Source organism: Taudactylus pleione, unplaced genomic scaffold, assembly GCF_031769625.1.
Source record: "Taudactylus pleione unplaced genomic scaffold, aTauple2 ptg001137l, whole genome shotgun sequence".
Lineage (NCBI taxonomy): Eukaryota > Metazoa > Chordata > Amphibia > Anura > Myobatrachidae > Taudactylus > Taudactylus pleione.
The window spans coordinates 5,388,905-5,411,339 of record NW_028285538.1 but is presented as its reverse complement, the minus strand read 5'-3'; the positions used below and the strand labels follow the sequence as shown (position 1 = coordinate 5,411,339).

Below are 22,435 nucleotides of genomic sequence, written 5' to 3'. Positions count from 1 at the left end.
CTATAAAAATCCCTATCTATACACTCGCCTACTCTCATCCTAGCTAAGCTTAGCACTGTCCTCACTAGTCACAATATCTATTATTATAAAAATCCCTATCTATACACTCACCTACTCTCACCCTAGCTAAGCTTAGCACTGTCCTCACTAGTCACAACATCTAATATTATAAAAATCCCTATCTATACACTCACCTACTCTCACCCTAGCTAAGCTTAGCACTGTCCTCACTAGTCACAATATCTATTATTATAAAAATCCCTATCTATACACTCACCTACTCTCACCCTAGCTAAGCTTAGCACTGTCCTCACTAGTCACAATATCTATTATTATAAAAATCCCTATCTATACACTCGCCTACTCTCACCCTAGCTAAGCTTAGCACTGTCCTCACTAGTCACAACATCTATTATTATAAAAATCCCTATCTATACACTCACCTACTCTCACCCTAGCTAAGCTTAGCACTGTCCTCACTAGTCACAACATCTATTATTATAAAAATCCCTATCTATACACTCACCTACTCTCACCCTAGCTAAGCTTAGCACTGTCCTCACTAGTCCCAATATCTATTATTATAAAAATCCCTATCTATACACTCACCTACTCTCACCCTAGCTAAGCTTAGCACTGTCCTCACTAGTCACAACATCTATTATTATAAAAATCCCTATCTATACACTCACCTACTCTCATCCTAGCTAAGCTTAGCACTGTCCTCACTAGTCACAATATCTATTATTATAAAAATCCCTATCTATACACTCACCTCTCACCCTAGCTAAGCTTAGCACTGTCCTCACTAGTCACTTCACTGCCCATTTTAACGTGATCACTTGATCTCTTTCATTTATGATTTGTCATATCCAGGTGCATCAATAAAATGAATACATTTTTTTTCCCCAAATAACCGTATAAAATGTAAGTTTGACCCTAAGCAGGTCCATTTTCACGCAGTTTGTTTGTTATTTCCCCAATTGGTGCCATAAAATAATTCTGTATCATGTCCATAATTTGTTTTTCAATGTAAAAGCTTTTAAATATCTTTTAAAACTTTTTTTATAAATTGCTATTATAATTGCTATATACGTTTTTTGTGGTCTTATGCTGAGGCCATTTTTTAAATTTTTGCAGGAACTTTTTGAATTTGATTTCACTTTATTATCATCACATTAAAAATGATAATTTTCTCATGAAAAATGTGACTAACAATAAGTCTGCCCCTCAGGGAGGAAAGATGTGGGATTTACCCAGCCAATCAGGATAGAACTGGGGTGGAGCTTAGCCTTAAAAAGGGGGATAGTTCCTGTGGGCAGGGCGATCGAGGCTGGACCAGCTCCCCATCTGATAGTTGGACTGTGTTAGCTCAGTGCTAGGGATCGGAAACTCTTCTGTTTGTCATCCTGACAAATACAGCTGACTGCTGGCTATGGACAACTTCTCCACTGTATATCTCTCAAAGGTTTGATACATCTCCCCTTAGAAAATGTATTAAACATTCTCTTTTGCAGATGATCCTAAAACGTTCTCATGTAGTTGCCCCACTGCTGGATGTTTGGGCAATCCATAATCTAAAGCATAGACAGGTTATAGCAGATTAAAGGATAACCCAATTCTTGAGATCTTTACTTAGCTTCAATGTGTTGGTCCCCAATCAGTTATAACTTAGAAGTGGCTCCAATGGTCCAGCGCTGCTGTCCTCTCTGCTACTAAGGGCCAGATTCAATTACACTCGAAAAGACGAAATCGGCGATAAAGTTTTGCCTATTGCCGCTTTTCACCTGTTTGCACCTTATCTCCAAATTCAATTCCAGGACCAATTTGCCTAAGCGGAAACTCAATGCACTGAATTCTCCAATAAATGGCAGGTGGAAAAAAGTACAAAATCTCAATTTTGGGGGGCAAATGTGGCCAATTGATTCAGAACCCTTTGGACACCCCCCAAAGGACAAATCAGCAAAAAAAAATACCACCCTAAAAAAAGACGCAATTTTTGGGGCGAAAATTAAAAAAGTGGGAGGACAAAGATGAAAAGTAGCAAAATAGGTTTCTTGGGGGGCAGTATGGATGTGAATCGGTAAGAAATACAGGCTGACATATGGCCGGCAGTTCGATTCCCGGCAGCGTCAGTCCGACAGATGCAGAGATCCCGGCAGCGGCAGCCCGACAGCGCTGGAAATCCCGATCGTCCCTAGGTAAGTACAAACTAACCTAACCCCCCTAACCCTAACCCTCCTTAGGGGTGCCTATTCCTAACTTCCCCCCCGTGCCTAACCCTAATCCCCCCTCTAAGTGCCTAAGCCGAACCCCCCCTTCCCCGCTGCCTAAACCTAAGTCCCCCGGGGGGGTAACCCTAACCTCCCCCCGGGGATGCCTAACCCTAACCCCCCTTCCCCTAGTCTACCCCTAACCCTCCCGGGGGGGTGCCTAACCCTAAGTCCCCCCCGGGTGCCCGAAACCTAACCCTCCACCCCCCCTCGGGTTTTAGACGCCTGTCATTTAACCCTCGCCGGGATAAAGCAATCGGGAAGCCGGCTGTCGGGCTTACATCAGCCGGTTTCCCGATTGAATAACGTATGGATGGGTCAGGTGTTTTTAGAATTGCAGCTGCAGCAGCAGGTGGATTTTTCACATTTCTTAAAAGTGCACTTTAGAGACACAAAAATATGCTAGCACCCATTTTCAAGTACCCCAAATTTTACTAGACTATTTATTTTCCACAAAATATACTGTTTTCTATCATTCTACACCACTTTTACAAATATGCTTCTAGAACGCTTTTAACACAAAAGGACACAAAGTACGTTTATTAGGGCTAATAGGACACATCTGTAATGATTTCCAGTGTCAGTGAGTCTTATTTTGGGGTACAGACTGATTCCCCCAATCTATTCAGTACTTTCCGCCTGTTATGCATTCGCCTATTTGCGTTTTCGCCTGCTCTGCAATTGAATACGGCGAATCGCAGGGATGCGCTTGCTGTGAATTCGCGTCTCAAACAGGCAAATGCGGCGGAAAGTACAATAGGCGGAAAGTTTCCGACTTTTCGCGTCTAATTGAATACGGCCTATGGCGGCTAGTCAATATTTCTCCTCCCTGTACTTCCAATTGGCAAGAATGTGAGGTTAACAGAGGAGCCATAATAACAGTGATGCCTGTGTGAACCAGGGAAGCGGCAGTCGGAGAGAGGACAGCATAGCTGGGTTGTTGGGAGACATCCAGCGACATTGAGCATACACACTGAATGATATTGTTCAGTGACGGCACCCTCCCTCATCCCCAAACTTGCAGAAGCTGACGATATTGTCAGGTTGCCCTGCAAGTACGGGCAATGAAAGACATCGTTACCGATCCGCGGGAGCGCGCATGGTTAACGATATCTTGCACACACACTGGACGATATTGAACGTCAATTTCTTGTCTAGTGTGAACGCGGCTTTAGACATAAGTCCATTTGGGCCTTGCAAAAATGCAACTCGTGTAAATTCTGTCAGAACGTGCCTCGTTGCCATGCGTCCGAGTTTGTTTTTCAGTCCAGGCATATGTTAGTTCTACTTCTAGGCTGCATTTATATAAACCAACTCTAAGGGCCTCACTCTGAGAGAAAAATCAAGTAACTGTGCACCTGGACAAACCATGCTGCAATGCAAATACATTTTTTTTTTGCATACAGGGTAAATACTGTCTGCTTTTGCATGTAGCCCAAAAATGCTGGAAAGCTCTATTTGTACACTGCAATTTAGATATGAGTTTGGACGCACCCCTCCCAAATCTACATCTCTCTGCACATTTTACATCTGCCCCACCTGCAGCTCAACTTGGTTTTGCCAAGGTGCACAGTTACTTGCTTTTTTTTGCTTTACTCCTGTCAGGGACGTATTAAGAGAGGAGGGGGCCCGTGTGCAGTCTCCATCCGGGGCCCCCTCCTCTCTACCTGGCGGCTGGCAGCGCACTGAACACAGCAGTAGACTCTGGGCACTAGTATGTGCCAAAGTCTACTGCGCATGCGCAGGTCACCGGGGAAATAGCACGGCAGCCATGTTCTTGGTGATTTTCTACTGTACATTCGCTAAACGCCGGGAAAATGGCAGCGGCGGACATTTTCCAAGTGATTTGAGCAGCGCTGCTACCGTCGACGCAGGACTCCGGAGAGGTAAGTTTTGAAAAAAATGGGTGCACCCATTATATATATACGCCCCTAACTCCCATTTCAGAATCAGGCCCTAAAACAGGAACCTTTTAATGGGCCTCATACGTAATTTTGCCAATTTGAACTTCAGCTAATAAATATGGTATCCTTTCCTGCAGTGCGGGCTATTACATACAAATCAGCAGACAGCCCCTTCAGATTCTATTTCACCCCTGCTCTCTGCAAAGAAAAAAACATTTAAGTTCAGTAGGAGTGAAGGTCAGTTTATGTCTTGATTTGCTGTAGGATGTTGATTAATGCAGATAAGCAGAAATACATGAAGCCATGACTTCTCTACAAAGAGAAACTGCAGCATTCCGTGACAGGTTACTGGAGCATTCCGTGACAGGTTACTGCAGCATTCCGTGACAGGTTACTGCAGCATTCCGTGACAGGTTACTGCAGCATTCCGTGACAGGTTACTGCAGCATTCCGTGACAGGTTACTGCAGCATTCCGTGACAGGTTACTGCAGCATTCCGTGACAGGTTACTGCAGCATTCTGTGACAGGTTACTGCAGCATTCCGTGACAGGTTACTGCAGCATTCCGTGACAGGTTACTGCAGCATTCCGTGACAGGTTACTGCAGCATTCCGTGACAGGTTACTGGAGCATTGGAGAACAGTTCTAAGCACTCTGCTCACTAAACGCTATAACAAGATCTGCAGTAGTTTTCCATGAAGGGTCAGTACTTACTGCTGGATAGCCCGACAGATCTCCTCTGCCGTCTTTCCTGCTTTTCTCAAGGTGATCGCCAGGTTTTTGGCTCTGTTTGCTTCTAGTAATGTCACTTTGTTAGAGCCTTTGGGTGCTGCTTTTTGCTTGCTGGAGCTGACATCAATGGCTGGTCCTTGGGCTTTTGTCTTGAAGATTTCCTCAAATTCATCAACATTTAAATCCTAAAGGGAGACATGATTGATTATTGAATAGCTGCTAATCTCATCGTGCTGTCACACAATAGAACAGGAAGCCCTGAATACACAGTCATTTCCCCCTCATCTACGCTATAACATAACATTTCTTTATTCTTCAGAGATTCCCATAGTTCAGGAAGATTTATTTTCATATTCAAAAGCTCATGTCTGAGTATTGGACACCGATGTATTCACACCCACAGATGTGTCAGTGAATCCGGGGGCAGACAAATCGGCCTGGAAGGAGTATTCCCTGAAGGTAGGGATTCCCATTAAATCAAAGTTGATCCGGTATAAAAAGAGATGTTGTAATATTTATGCACGGTCATAGACAATGATGATTGACATACTAAATCCCCTAAATATGTAGCTGAGAGACATGCACTAAGGCTACTTGAAGTTTCACATCAGCCTGTTGCACGTTGCCTGTGTTGTGTTGCATAGCCGGAACTGCAGCCTAAACTTGTATCCCAAGTAGGGATTACTGATCCTCTAACTCAAGCACAATACAAGCAATACAATACCTGTACTCACTGTGCTTTATTTCTAGTCCAGCTGCAATCTGAATGCATGATCTGGCCGCGCACCACAAGCAGTGAACCACTAACAGGTAGGTTACCCCTGCAGACAGAAAGTTTATTTTGCATTTGAAAAACACTTTGGGAAAAATTTACTAAGCGGCGGTTTGATGGCGGGTTCTATTCTATTCTAAACCCTGGCGGTTTGGTAGCGGGTTCTATTCTATTCTAAACCCTGGGGGTTTGGTGGCAGTTTTGCAGCAGTTTCTAAATGACAGCCCTGTTCTATTCTATTCTAAAATGTGTTTTGATGGCAGTTTTACAGCGGTTTTGGCCTTAGTAAATCTGCAGATAGCAAAACCGCCATCAAACCACATTCAAGTTTAGAACAGAACAGAACCCGCCATCAAACCGCCAGGGTTTAGGATAGAATAGAAACCACCGTCAAACCGCCGCTTAGTAAATTTTGCCCTTCCTCTGCAAATGTCGAAATATTGCCATTTCTGACATTTATGAAAGTTATGCTTGTGTATCTAATAAAAGGCAATTTAGATTTTGTGGATGCTGTAGAACAGGCCTGGCCAACCTGTGGCTCTCCAGCTGTTGTGAAACTACAAGTCCCAGCATGCCTTGCCACAGTTTTGCTATTAGGGAATGCTAAAACTCTGGCAAGGCATGCTGAGACTTGCAGTTTCACAACAGCTGGAGAGCCACAGGTTGGCCAGGCCTGCTGTAGAAGATAATAATGGTCTTTTGGAGAAAAACAAAAGTTTGTTAAAATCTAGAATGAACAAAACCTTACAATTGTTGTCAATGCTGCATGTTCTCTAAGTCTTCCTGCAGCACAATGTACTATGGAGGTGATTCAGCAGTGGACGGAATTGCAAAGCTGCACGCAATTCCGTCCTTGCAAATATGCAAATGCAGCATGAGGTGTATGCGATCCCAGCACTGCCACCGAGGTCGCGATGGTGGATGGCACCGGGTCGCCAGCGAGCTGAGTAAGCCTCAGCTTACTCAGGCTGGCCGTTTGCGAGGCCAGGAAACTGCTTTCATCGACGCAGTCCCTGGCCTTGCCACTCCTGGAAAACGGGGAGGACACGCCCCCATTTCCGGGAATGCCGTCTGCCCCAGCACTGCCCCTTAAATGCCTCTATCTGTCAATCAGGCAGAGGCATCGAAAGGGCTGCGTGCGCACTCGCAGAATTGGATAATCGGGAATCTGCGTTCAGCATCGCACTTGTGTGTAATGCTGATTCAGCCCCTATGTACTGAATGAGCTACAGGCACCGCTGATGTTACCGCGGTGCAAGCAATTGCTTGTCAGAAAGTCAGAGTGTTCAGGATAATCGGATTATATTATTTGTAGCACATTCATCATTAAAGTGCGCTTACAAGGCTTTAAAAACAATGTATTGAACACATAGAAGCAAAGCTTGTGTGTATGAGCCCGAAGAAATATTCACTGAGCTAAACTTACATTATTATAAGAATAAGTTGATAATCAACTCACTATGTCCACTCCCCCATCCCATCATCAGTGTAACCGTACAGACCATTACTGCTAATCATTACCTCCAGTATCCTCTCATCGTCAATTTCATTGAACACTGTGCCATTGATCTGGTTAGGTTTCAGAGCTACCCAGTTGAAGACCGGCATTCTGAACTTTGTCTTGATTGGCTTCTTAATTTTCACAGCTGGTCATCAAAAGCAACGGACAGATATGTTATAACGTTGTATCAGCTTCAAAACCGGGCGTACACATATACAAACAAATATGCAAGAGATTAACAGCGTGGATGCTGAGAGGTTGAATCGTATTTATTTCAATTACCAATGATACTTTAAAAAAAAAAAGTTAATTCTCAACTGCAGTTCATCACATTTAAGGGCATATTTATCAATAATAGATGCGGCATATCCACGGAAAACACCCGTTTTGGGGGTACCCGCCAATATTAAGGATAATAGAGCTATTTATACAGTGAGAATAACTAGAAAGTGAACTGATGTTGAAGATTTTCTGCAAGGCATGCAGAAGGGAGGCAGAGGGGTTATTGCAGTAGGACACTGACAGACATGTATTTATCTCTTGCTCATCCAGCTCAGGTCACTGCTTTACAGCACTGCTGAAAAGTCATTCCTGGCTCTAACTTGTTACCATAGTAACAGCAGAAATATTGTACTCAATATAGGGACAAAGGGCCTGATTCAGATATGTACTTTAATGCAATCGCAGCTGCGATCCCATATGCAGCTGCTCTGGAAAAATATGCTGATGCATGCAGCTGTGATCCCAGCAGATGTATTGAGACGCCCGCCCGGGGGAGCGGAGACACTGGCAACAAGTTATCTGTGATCGCAGTAGTAGGCTGAGACACACCCCAAACATGGCTGAGACACCCCTGCGTTTTTGCCACCACTCCCTGTAACCGCCCCCAAACGGTCCCTTAATGTCAATCACTTTGCAAAGAAATTCTCACTGTGAGCAGCATCGCTAAGGTATAGATTGGCGCTTGCGCAGTGCGATCGTGACGCACGTCCAGTTGGCCAATAGTCGCTCAACTGCATAAATATAAGCATTGCATCCATATCTGAATCAGGCCTACTATCCACAAAATGGTCATTATGTAATAGTATACTCAAAGGTAATAAAACAATATTGCTCTTGCTTAATTTAGTGGGCTAAGTAAGCCCCCTCCCCACCTAGTAGGGAGACACTTCAGCAGCATCTGCATCCAGCTAGTGTCCTGTGGAAATCTGTCAATGACAGTGACTGGGATGGCTTCTGTGGCTTCTCCAATCAGCTGGAGCAGTGATTCCAAAATTTTGTCCACACATACTCCCAACAGCTCAGGTTTTCAGGATTTAATTATGCACAGGTGACAGAGGGGTCGATGTACTAAGCCTTGGAGATAAAGTGGAGAGATATAAACAGCCTGTAAAGTGACAGGAGCTGATTGGTTGGTACTTTATCTCTCTCCATTTTATCGCTCTTACAAGGCTTAGTACATCTAACCCTTAGTCTACTTGGCTCGGTCAGTAACTATCCTATCTGTTCCACAGACATTAAACATGAAAACCTGAGCTGTTGGGGTGTGTGATGACAACAAGCACTACATAAACAGTATAATATTATTATTAATATTATTATATTAATATTATACTATTATTATTATTATTATTATTATTATTATTATTATTATTATTATGTTTCATGGAACAAGATACAGTTAGGCCCATATAGATTTGCACACTGACAATTTAGTTATTTTATCTCTTTACCAAAACATACTCTAGTTACAATTACATAATGAATATGGTTTTAATGTGCAGACTCAGATTTAATTTGAGGATATTCACATCCAAATTGGAGGAAGGGTTTAGGAATTACAGCTGTGTAATATGTAAAGACCCCCATACATCAGCAATTGATTGCAGCAATTCTGCAATTTACAAACGATTGTGTAATAAAGTATCTATCCCTTTTTCAATCGATTGTGGCAATGCTGCAATCGATTGAAAAAGGGAAAGATTTTTATACACAATCGATTGCAAATTGCAGAATTGCTGCAATCAATTGCTGATGTATGGGGGCCTTTACCCCCTTCTCTTTCAAGGGACCAAAAGTAATTGGGAAATTAACTCAAAAGCTGTTACATGGACAGGTGTGGGCTATTCCTGTGTTATTCTATATCAATTATACAGGTAAAAAAGGTCTGGGAGTTGAGTCCAAGGGATAAATGTACTTAAGCTGGGCATACACGTCCAGATAAAATGCCTGTCAGACCGACAGACATTTTATCTGGCAGCCTGCCAGCCGCAGATGTCCGCGGCATACACTGTGAGAGTACTCACAGGGTATTAGCCTGATATCTGTGCCCTCCCCCGGGGGAGGAGAGATTTCCCTGTTCCTTCCATGGGAAGGAACACAGGAAATGTCTGTCTGTGGGCCGCAGGTGGGCATATACTGCCCGATGCGGCCGACAGTTTACCCCTTAAATATCGCATTGGACGGGCATGCTGGACAATCCGGCATGCCCGACCGAGAAATATTTAACCCTTGGTTGCCCGCACACACCCCGACAATTGTAGCGTGTATGGCCAGCTTTAGATGAGAGTTTTTAGAAGTTAATATGTTGCCCATAGCAACCAATCCGATTCTACTTAACATTTAACTAGCACCTTCTAGAATATAATAGCTAAAATCTGATTGGTTGTTAAGGGCAACATTTCCATTTCTAAAAACTCTCATCTTAGTAAATTTACCCCCAAGTGTGGCATTTGCATTTGGAAGGTGTTGCTGTGACACACAACATGCGGTCAAAGGATCAATGCAAGTGACACTGGCCATCCTTAGGCTGCAAAAACATCCATCAGAGAGATAGTGGGAACCCTAGGAGTGGCCATATCAGCAGTTTGGTACATTCTGAGAAATAAAGAATGCACTGGCGAGCTCGGCAACACAAAAATGCCCTGTCATCCACGGAAGATAACTGTGATCACAGGAAAGTATTTTATTTTGGGGGCGAAAAAGTAAAAAATGGGGTGACAAGCATAAAAACTAGCAAAATAGACTTCTTGGGGGTCTGCGAGGATGGGTCAGGTGATTTTAGGATTGCAGGTGCATGTAGCAGGTGCATTTTTGAAGTTTTTTAAAAGTTCACTTTAGAGACATAAAAATATGCTAGCACCCATTTTCAGGTACCCCAAATTTGACTGGACTATTTATTTTCACCAAAAAATACTGCTTTATGCCATTCTTCACCACTTTTACATAGACGCTAATAAGAAGCAATTTAAACCACTTAAGTACCCCAAACACTTTTATTAGGACTATTAGGACACATGTACACTGACTACCTATGTTAGTGCATCTTTTTTTGGGGTACAGACTGATTTCCCCACTTCTGTTCCGCATTGCCACTTTCTGTTTTCGCCTGTTTAGGAATTAAATAGGACGAAAAGCGAGGACGCGCACGGAAAGTTTTCGCCTATGAAACAGGCGAAGGAGGCGGAAAGTCGGACAGGTGAAACCTCTCTGACTTTTCACCTCTAATTGAATACGGGCCAAAGTATTAAAAAGTTAACAGTTTATTTATGGTTATGTTAACTTGTCCAATGACATTTGAGCCTCTTATAAAAGGGGGATTGTGTATAAGAATGGTTGCAATTCCACCCTCGGGGTATGGGATAAACTTTGTGTCCCATGATTTGGCCCTGCACCACTCCCCTATGTCCCCTATAAGGCACCATCCTCTATTCCCTCCTGGATGTAATAGCACTATGGCCTCTTTTAGGCAGGGGGTTCAGATTGACCATTTTCGGCATGTACAGGGTAAATTTCCCCCGTCCTTGTCTTCGTATGGTCAAGCTCATTGTGTGATGTTCTGGGTTGTTTGTGGACCCGGGGTGGTAGCAGGAGCGATCACAGAAGCAGATTTGAAAATAAAACTAGGATTTTTAATAAGTGCTTGAGTAGACATATAATGGCAGTAAATAAAAGTCCAGGAATATATAAATGTGCACAAGAGTTCTGTGGTGGGAGTAAAAGGGTTAATGTCCAAGTAGAAACAGTTAGAGCTATCCAGGTGTGCAGGTAGTGAAACCGAAAATAATCAAATCAGGTATGCAGGGAGTGAACTGAAAATAAACAAGCCAGGTATACAAGTAGTGAACTGAAGCGCAGGATGTCAGCAGGCTCAGGCACTCAGGTATGGGCAAGGGTGATGGAGGAAGCGGGGTAGTCCAGTGGGAGCTAGGAGCTGACAGGCAGACTGGCAGACAGCGAATTCACAGCAACAGGAAAGCACAGAGAACTCCCTCTCAGCTAGGCTGAGATACATGTTGCACTGGCAAAGAAGGAAGGCACTGACCCTTCCTAAATACCCCATGCCGTGCTGTTACTGGCCGGAGGGAACATGTGACTCACCAGGATTGGCCAGCCGGATCACCTGGCCAGAAGGCAAGATGGTGGCGCCCATGCCAAACGGAATGGAGACGCTGCCAGGCCTTACCAGCGCAGAGTGACAACAGGCCCGCACAACAACGCGCGCAGCCAAAGCCCCCCGCCAGACAACAGCTCCGCCACCAGACAGTCCGCACCACAATGACCTCACAGGTAACACTCGCTTAGCGCCATGCTGAAATACCCTGGCCGTGACAGTACCCCCCCCTTTTGGGGTGGCCTCAGGACACTCACCAGGCTTCTCCGGATGGGCAGAATGGAATCTCCTGATGAGAGTGGGAGCGTTGACATCACGAGCATCGGTCCAGCAACGTTCCTCTGGACCGTAACCTTTCCAGTCCAGCAAATACTGTAGACGACCTCTGCGTAGATGAGAGTCCAAGATCTGGGCGACCTCAAACTCAACTCCTCTCTCCATCTGGACTCGAGGAGAAGCAGGTAGAGCACTATGGAATTTATTCAGGACCAGGGGCTTCAATAAGGAAATATGGAAGGAATTAGGGATTTTTAGGTATGGGGGTAACTGTAGACGATAGGCCACTGGATTAATGACTTCTGTTATGGAGAAGGGACCGATGAAGCGTGGTGCAAATTTCATAGAAGGAACCTTCAGACGAAGATTCCGGGTGGATAACCAGACCTGGCTTCCAACTTGCATGCGTGGAACTATTCTACGCTTCTTATCGGCCTGGGTCTTATAGCGAGAGGATGCCTTCAACAAATCAGACCGTACTTGAGTCCAGATGGCAGCAAAATTCCGCACCGTGTCCTCCACGGCCGGAACATCGAAAACAGGCAGGCTTCGGAATTCGGGAACACGAGGATGAAGGCCATATACAACCTGAAATGGCGTTTGGTTAGTTGACGAGTGGTAGGAAGCATTATGTGCAAACTCAGCCCACGGCAGCAAGGCAGCCCAATTGTCCTGGGAAGATGACATAAAAATTCTTAAGAAAGTCTCTAGATCTTGATTAACTCTCTCGGTGGAGCCGTTGCTTTGCGGATGGTAGGCCGTGGAAAAGTTTAACTTCACTTGAAGAACAGAACACAAAGCCCTCCAGAATTTTGCAGTAAACTGCACACCACGGTCAGAGACAATTTCAGCAGGAAGGCCATGTAGACGAAATATGTGTTGGACAAACAACTGTGCCAGGTCAGGGGCAGAAGGTAACTTCTTCAACGGTATATTGTGGACCATCTTAGAAAATCGGTCTATTACAACCCAGATAGTGTTGAAACCTTGAGAGACTGGCAGGTCTGTGACGAAATCCATGGAGAGATGCGTCCATGGACGTGATGGAGTAGGTAATGGAAGCAATTCCCCAGCTGGAGCTTGTCGTGATGATTTATGCTGGGCACAGGAGGAGCAGGAAGAGATAAACTCCATTATATCTGCCTTCATAGAAGGCCACCAATAGTGTCTTTTCAGGAACTCCAAGGTCTTCCGAGTGCCTGAGTGCCCTGCGAAGCGAGAGGAATGTGCCCAAGTGAGAAGCTGCTTCCTTAATTCCGGGGCCACAAATGATTTTCCCGTAGGAGGCTGAAGTTGTAATGCGGCGAAAACTCTTGATTCCAAGACAGGGGTATTGCTTTGATTATCAGATTGATCATCACAGAGGAGAGATCTCGATAGGGCATCAGCCTTCTGGTTAAGTGCTCCAGACCGGAAGGTCAGGGTGAACTGAAACCTGGCAAAGAATATTGCCCAGCGGGCCAAACGAGGACTCACACATTGGAGGTTTTTGAGAAATAGGAGATTTCTATGGTCCGTAAATACAGTAAATGGAAACTTGGCGCCTTCTAGCAAATATCTCCATTCCTTCAATGCCAACTTTACAGCTAGTAGTTCTTGCTCACCTATGGCGTAGTTCCTTTCGGCAGGTGAGAATTTTTTAGAAAAGAACCCACACGGATGGACTCGGTTGTCCTCATAACGTTGAGACAAGACTGCTCCCACAGCTTCAGATGATGCATCTACTTCCAACAAAAAAGGCCTGTCCAGATCTGGTTGTCGAAGAACTGGTGCTGAGATGAAGGCCTGTTTTAGAAGATGAAAGGCAGACTCTGCCTCAGGTGACCATTGGGCAGGATTAGCACCTTTGCGGGTCAAGGCTGTAATGGGAGCCAGCAGTGTAGAAAATCCCTTAATGAAGCGTCTATAATAATTGGCGAAGCCCAACAATCTTTGGATGGCCTTCAGTGTCTGAGGTCGGGTCCAATCCAGAATTGCTTGTACCTTCTTGGGGTCCATTTCTAAACTGGAGCCAGATATTACATAGCCGAGAAAAGGTACACTGGGCACTCCAAAGACGCACTTCTCCAGTTTGCAGTAAAGGTGGTTTTCTCTCAAACGGGTCAGAACTTCTTTAACATGTTCTTGATGTTTAGCCACAGAGGGTGAGAAAATCAGTATGTCATCCAGATAGACAACAACCGAAACATATAACAGATCCCGGAAAATCTCATTAACAAAACTTTGAAAGACAGCAGGGGCGTTACACAATCCGAAAGGCATTACTAAATACTCGAAATGTCCATCTCTGGTATTAAAAGCGGTCTTCCATTCATCGCCAGCTCGTATACGAATGAGGTTGTAAGCCCCTCTTAGATCTAATTTAGAAAAAATTACAGAGCCCTTTACCCTATCAAACAAATCAGTAATCAGGGGAAGAGGGTATCGATTCTTTACAGTAATGTCATTAAGGCCTCGATAATCGATACATGGTCTTAGACCACCGTCCTTCTTGCCAACGAAGAAAAACCCAGCTCCGGCAGGTGAAGTAGAGGGGCGAATGAACCCCTTTGCCAGGTTGTCCCGGATGTACTCGGTCATGGCTTGAGTCTCAGGCAAGGACAGCGGATAGGTACGACCGCGAGGTGGTATCTTATCAGGTATCAATTCAATTGGACAGTCCCATTCCCTATGAGGGGGTAAGATATTTGCTTGTTGTTCAGAGAAAACGTCGGCGAACATCTGATATTCCTTGGGAATGGCAGAAGAAACTAATGGAACTGTCTTCCTCACAGGTCGAATCTTTGGAAGACAGGATTTCTGACAGTCCATACCCCATGACAGAATCTGCACAGAACTCCAATCAATCCTGGGATTATGTTGACGTAACCAGGGTAGACCAAGAACAATTTCTTGAGAGGCCTCTGATATCACCAGGAATTTTAAGGACTCAGAATGAAGTGCCCCAATTCGGACCAATACTGGTTGAGTCTCTTTGGTGACTATCCCGTTAGTTAGAGGGCGTCCGTCTATTGAGGTCAGAGAGATAGCATGGTTGAGAGACAAACAAGGAATCTGAAATTTATCTATGAAACTAGACGTTATGAAATTTCCAGCTGCTCCCGAGTCGAGTAGAGCAGTAGCAAAGACAGGTTTGGGTTTAAGATCCAAGGCTAGGGTAATCGTGAAATCTTTAATTTTTGGAGACGGGTTCATAACTCCTAACTTGATGTCTCCAGGGTCAGTTAGGATTTGGCATTTCCCGGTTTACGGGGGCAGGAGATCAGCAGGTGACCGGACTCTCCGCAGTACAGACAGAGGTTCTTTTGCATTCTTCTCTGACGTTCTTCTTTAGAGAGGTATGTATGATTCACCTGCATAGGCTCCTCTTCAGTAGGGGAAGGAATGGGACGGTTAGAAATGGAGGGGGTAAATGACCTTTGCAGGTCAGTTCTGTTTTTTTCAGCCTGACGTTCCCTGAAGCGTAGGTCAACTTTGATACACAATGAAATCATGTCGTTCAGATTAGTAGGAAGCTCTCGAGTGACTAGATCATCCTTTAGTCGGTCTGACAACCCATGCCAGAAGGTCGAGGTGAGGGCTTCCTCATTCCATTTGAGCTCTGATGCTAAAATTTGAAATTGCACGGCACATTGACTGACAGGACGGACCCCTTGTCTCAGTGTCATGATGTTTGACGATGCTGATACAGTACGCCCAGGTTCATCGAAAATCCTCCTGAAGGATGACACAAAGCCTGCGTAATTATCCAGCAGCGGATCTGAGCGCTCCCAGAGTGGGGAAGCCCATTCCAAGGCCTGGCCGGATAACAGAGAGACTATATAAGCCACTTTAGTTCTTGCAGTTAGAAAGTTGTCAGGCTGCAGGGTAAAATGTATGTCACACTGATTTAGGAATCCTCGGCAGAGTTTAGGATTGCCGTCAAATTTATTTGGTAAAGGAAGACGTAAGCGGGGAGATGATCTGCCTCCTGTATTCCCAGACGCTGATGCGGATGTAGATGCTGGTACTTCAGGGGTAGAAAAGGAAGTTTGCAAACTATCCTGTCGCTTGGACATCTCTTGCAGAAATTGAGCCATCTGATGCTGCATGTTTTCCAGATTTTCTAAACGACCAGAAATGCACCTGAACAAATCCACTCCTGACTCCTGATCCGTGGCCGGCTCCATGGGGCCAGTGCAAACTGTGATGTTCTGGGTTGTTTGTGGACCCGGGGTGGTAGCAGGAGCGATCACAGAAGCAGATTTGAAAATAAAACTAGGATTTTTAATAAGTGCTTGAGTAGACATATAATGGCAGTAAATAAAAGTCCAGGAATATATAAATGTGCACAAGAGTTCTGTGGTGGGAGTAAAAGGGTTAATGTCCAAGTAGAAACAGTTAGAGCTGTCCAGGTGTGCAGGTAGTGAAACCGAAAATAATCAAACCAGGTATGCAGGGAGTGAACTGAAAATAAACAAGCCAGGTATGCAAGTAGTGAACTGAAGCGCAGGATGTCAACAGGCTCAGGCACTCAGGTATGGGCAAGGGTGATGGAGGAAGCGGGGTAGTCCAGTGGGAGCTAGGAGCTGACAGGCAGACTGGCAGACAGCGAATTCACAGGAACAGGAAAGCACAGAGAACTCCCTCTCAGCTAGGCTGAGATACATGTTGCACTGGCAAAGAAGGAAGGCACTGACCCTTCCTAAATACCCCATGCCGTGCTGTTACTGGCCGGAGGGAACATGTGACTCACCAGGATTGGCCAGCCGGAACACCTGGCCAGAAGGCAAGATGGTGGCGCCCATGCCAAACGGAATGGAGACGCCGCCAGGCCTTACCAGCGCAGAGTGACAACAGGCCCGCACAACAACGCGCGCAGCCAAAGCCCCCCTCCAGACACCAGCTCCGCCACCAGACAGTCCGCGCCACAATGACCTCACAGGTAACACTCGCCTAGCGCCATGTTGAAATACCCTGGCCGTGACACATTGCTCCCTTCCTTCCTCGTGCCACTACCAATACCTACACATTATTACTATTGTTACATCTCAATCTCCATCTTGTAACATACGGCTCCTCTCCATGTTTGAACGCCTTTGTATCTACTCAATACGTCATAAAGGCAATATTTCCGTATTGAATCACTCCATTTTGGCCTAAACCCCTCCTGACAGAGAACCTCATGAAGCCCCTTCGGAGGCCAATTTACCAGCTCCTGTTGATGATGAGGGGCGGTCTACCATTAGATCCAGGAATTCTAAAGCCTCCATTAGTGTGGCCATAAGGAAAATGTATACACCAGATGGCACTTAGTCAGTGCCGGATTAGGTGGGGCGGGGGAGGCGACAGGGGCGGTCGTCCCGGGACTCCCACACACACACAGAGGGGCCTCCACACAGGGTCAATGTGACCCTGCCGAGAACAGGTGTCCAGCGGCACCTGTTCCCGGGTAAAGGCACTGGAGCCGCGGCTGTTCGACAGTCTGCATGTGGCTGCACAATCAGTGCTGCTGCATCAGCTTTCTAAGGGGGAGAGGGGCCAGCTTTACACTAGCACATAAACCACCGATGCCTCCCCTCAACTGGCTGCATTATGGGCAGAGCCAATACTTACTAGGTGAACTCATCAGCTCTTTTGACCTCCAATATCATCTCTATGCTGATGATACTCAGATCTACCTTTCCTCCCCTGACCTCTCTCCCTCTCTCCTTACTTGTGTCTCCAACTGTCTCTCTGCCATCTCTTCCTGGATGTCCCAGCGATTTCTTAAACTTAATATGTCTAAGACTGAGCTAATCATCTTCCCTCCCCACTACATAACCACACTTCCCACCATTTCTTTATCAATTGATGGCACAACTATCTCCTCTAGACCCAAAGTGCACTGTCTTGGTGTTATCCTGGACTCCTCCCTCTCCTTCAAACCACATATCCAGAATCTCTCACAGTCCTGTCGCTTTCATCTTAAAAATATTTCCAAGATTAGACCCTTTCTCACCCAGGATGCCACTAAAACCCTCATACGCTCATTGGTCATCTCCAGATTGGACTACTGTAACCTTCTCCTATCTGGCCTCCCCAAATCCCTTTTCTCCCCTCTCCAGTCTGTCCTCAATGCTGCTGCTCGGCTCCCCTTCCTCTCAAAATGCTCTGCATCTGCCTCCCCTCTCCTACAAGCCCTCCACTGGCTCCCCTTCCCCTTTAGAACCCAATTTAAGGTTCTCACACTCACTTACAAAGCCCTCAGCCATTCCTCTCCCATTTACATCTCTGATCTCATCTCCCTTCATTCTCCTGTCTGCTCTCTTCGTTCAACAAATGCACGCCGCCTCTCATGCCAATTGATTACTTCCTCCCACTCCCGCCTCCAAGATTTTGCCCGCGCTGCTCCCCACCTTTGGAACTCTCTCCCGCTTCCCATCAGACTCTCCACCTCTCTACAATCCTTCAAACGGGCTCTCAAGACCCACTATTTCATCAAAGCCTTCCAGCTCTCATCTAAACTTGCTGCTACATGCTCCCTCCTCCCTGCCTACCCCATCTGTTTCACCCCTGTTTGTCTGTCCCTCCCCCTTAGAATGTAAGCTCCTATGAGCAGGGGCCTCTACCCTCTTGTGCATCTCCTTACTATACCTTCATCTACTTCTTACTCTCTAGCAGGGCACCTAACACTTGATTGCTTTGCATTGTTGCTTATCTGGGTGTTATGGTCGTGAATGTAGCAATCTATATTATCCATGTCCTGTAATGTATTGTACTGTACTGTAAGTCACTGTAAATCAATCTATTTGTTTATGTACTTTGTAAGGCGCTGCGGAACACTTGTGGCGCCATATAAATAAACGATAATAATAATAATAATAATTACATCACCAGGGCGGAGCCTAATGAATCGAGTAGGAGCCGGGTCCTTTTGCAAATTGTACGAGCAGCAGCTGTATCAAGTGTAAGTATGTATGTGTACTGTTTTAGTGTGTGTATGTGATATTGTGCATATGTGTTAGTGTGCATACTGTGTATGTATGTGTTAATGTGTATATATGTGTTAGTGTGTGTATACTGTTTATGTGTATGTGTGAGTGTTTGCCCCTGTCTTCGTGTAGCCTGGGCAGGAGGGAAAGGGAGTAGGCTCGTCTCTGTGTGGCTTGGAGGGGGCCCCCAAAACTAAGTTGCCCTGGGGCCCCCACAAGCCTTAATCCGGCCATGCACTTAGTACCGTCTAAGCTCCATGCCATTTTGACATCAGCATGAAGCTCATGCTGAAGACAATATGGAGAGGAGGGCACGTTTTACCACACTTGGTGGTCTTGTCCACTTATTAGTTCTTTTTGGGAGCTAGTGTGGGACTTGATATCACATACCACAGATGTTACTTCACAATACGATATGTCTGTCGTGCTCCTAAGTGCCCCCAACCAGGATGTCAGCAGACAACAAGACAAGCTTATAGTTCATATTTGTAATTGCCAAAAATTGGAAATCGCCTGTAGCTCCTCACTGACGGCCCTCCAACCCCATATCTACTCTGTGGCCTCTATGTAATATATCTTGAGCCTAGAAAATGACACTGAGGATACCTTTCACACAGTCTGGGCCCCGTGGTATCGATTTCAATCCTCACCTCTTCCTGGTGTCTGCTAAAAAAATCTCATTCCCTTTCTTTCACTCCTCCCCCCCTACCCCCTTCAGACTTGTCACTCTACTGTGTCTATTTTATTTTGTTCTACTTTATATTGTTTGCTATACTTATGTGTTTACATACGTTCTTCTTCCTACCCCTTTCTTTTTATTGCTAGGCAACTACCTGGGTCTTATAGTTCTAGATGACCATGGACACTGCCCGGTATGTTCCCGGTCTCTCCTTTGACCTCTCAGTAGTTTGTCAATACAGTATAGGTTTTTCTTGCTGAGTTATTTGTATCCACTACATTATTGTTTTGATACTCTGTTTTTATTGTTTATTTTTCTGGCAATTTACTGTTATTGTACCGTATGTGCCCATTATTTTGTATCCTTATTTATGGAAAACAAAATAGAAACAAAGTTTAAAAAAAACGTTTAAATTCCTAAATGCTTCACAATATTTTTGTTCAATCCTATGAATTAAAGCTGAACGTCTGCACATCAATTACATCTCCATTGCTTAATTTCAAATCCATTGTGGTGACATAAAAAGCCAAAACTATGCAAATTGTGTCAGTGTCCAAATATCACAACACAGCAAAAGGATGGCAAAAACAATTTGTAAAATAGAACCAAGAACACCTACAGAACAGCTTGATTGGCCCATCTTTAGCGGAGGCACAGAAACAAGAGCAGAGGTTAGTGTCACAGGTTATAAAGTATAAAAGAGAAAAGCATTCACGTGCTAAAATACAAAATATAATACATGATATCAATGTATAAAAAAAAAACAATAATAAACACGTATGAAACAGTTCGCTTTTATTCTGTGTCTCGGGGGGGAAGATTTTATTTGCAGTGACACATGTAAACTGCCAGTTACAACTGTTAGTTGCAAATGTTGCCCAGGTGCAAACTATGAGGTTCTGCATGGGGTACAAATGCAAAGTTTTTCTGTATGCAGATCATATACAAGTTGAGTCTCCCATATCCAAATATTCCGAAATACGGAATATTCCGAATTACGGAGTAATTTTGGCATGACTGAGATAATAAAACCTTTGATTTTTGATGGTTCAATGTACACAAACTTTGTCTAAGGCACAAATTATTAAAAATATGGTATAAAATTACCTTCAGGCTGTGTGTATAGGGTGTAAATGAAACATAAAATTATTTCATGTATGTACACAAACTTTGCTTGAGCCACAAAATTATTGAAAATATTGTATAAAATGAGCTGCAAGCTGTGTGTATAAGGTATATATAACACATAAATGCATTCTGTGTGTATATTGGGGTCCCATTCCCAAGATATCTCATTATGATATGCAATTATTCCAAAATCCGGAATATTCCGTTATCCAAAATACCCCTGGTCCCAAGCATTTGGGATATGGGAGACTCAACCTGTAGTGCCTGATCTTACACACATGCTAACCATTCCAATGTCCCCTGTGGGTATGTACGTCCCAACTTGTGGGAAGTTGAAAGACCTATCTGTAGGTTCCACGCGCAGTGGAGGCAGGTGTCTTTGGGTATGTGTTGCAGTTTAAGGGTATTTTAGGAGGGAAAGGAGGTAGGGTGTGGCCAAGCAGTGTAGAAATACAAAGCACTGCTACTAATATACAGTCAGTCACAGTGTGTCATTGCTACGCTCCATGTCAAGATTCTGATTCTCATAATGTTGGGAGGTTATCACTTTTCTCCTCTTCAGCACTTAGGTACTGACCAGCTTTAGTTTTACACTGCATTTGACACTTGGGCTAATCTGCGTGCCTCTCACAACCCTAAATCAGGCTGTGCATTTGTCACACTTGTTACGCACAGCACACAATGGTTTTAGCCGGAGCAAAGTTTGTAGCCAGGAACTGGACTTGCTCTTAGTATCAGCTCTTCATGGTTATGGCACCGGAGGAGGTCACTCAGAGTATATGGTGCTAAAAGTGCTTAACTTAACTTAACTTAACCCTAGGGGCATATTAAGAGAGGAGAGGTCCCATGTGCAGTCTCCGTCCGGGGACCCCTCCTCTCTACCCGGCGGCCGGCAGTGCACTGAGCACAGCAGTAGACTCTGGGCAATAGTCTGTGCCAGAGTCTGTGCAGGTCACCGGGGCAATTTCACGGCAGCCATTTTCCCGGTGATTTCCTTACTGCACATGGTGAGCCAAGAATTGTCCTGTGCTCAGATGCTATAGCTAACAAAATCCTCTACACAGTAATCCAACAGGAGAGTCACATTTTTGTAGGGATCCATTTTAATGTATAGACTGAACTTGCTTTTAAAGTTGTGATTCCTCTTTAAGTAGTACCATGTATCCAATTTACTTAAATCCATTACTGCATGGGAGGCTGAGATTAAGATCTAAAAGCAATCAACATAAAATAATCTTTTAATCTAATGTAACTAGCACATAATGGACTTATATTGCTGTTCACATCGACAAAGACAGAATAATGTGGTCTTCAGGGGAGTACACCATAGGGCTCAATGATCCCTAATGGCCCCTATACTTCTGAGTCGCGATTCCCCGTTCTGCCTGAACCCAGCCGGATCCGCGATTGGCAATGAAAATCCTCCAATCCGTAGACATCGACATTTAGCGATCCTTCATTGGATCAGAGAAATTCAACATGTTAAAAATTTCCGACTCACCGATTCGGGATTGGGGAATCAAGATTTTTCAACATGTTGAATATCCCCGATCCCCGGCCCTGACGTTGGGGAATTGCGGCAATACGTTGCAGATGTATGGGCCACCTAACATATATACATAGAGGGCGCAACTGTGATGGCCTCGGATATTGTGGCTGATGGTGTATCTTAATACGCGCAGTGCACTGCAGGTGGTGGGAGTCTCGGTAGGAGCACCATCGGCTGCGGCATTTGCATAAAGACACAGCCGCGACTGCGTCCACCCCTACATCAGGCACACAGTGTCAATGACACAAAACAATGGCTTGGACTCAACTGTGTAG

General features: G+C 44.8%; 1 protein-coding gene across 1 annotated transcript in view; it reads right to left on the bottom strand.

Moving 5' to 3' along the window:
• The window catches only part of FMNL2 (formin like 2), a 348,984-nt gene that overhangs the window by 79,476 nt on the left and 247,073 nt on the right, over positions 1 to 22,435 (bottom strand). Inside the window, 3 exon segments of the mRNA XM_088462017.1 lie at positions 4,892 to 5,094; positions 7,203 to 7,327; positions 20,103 to 20,123. Of these exon segments, the coding sequence (XP_088318143.1) occupies positions 4,892 to 5,094; positions 7,203 to 7,327; positions 20,103 to 20,123 (349 nt within the window).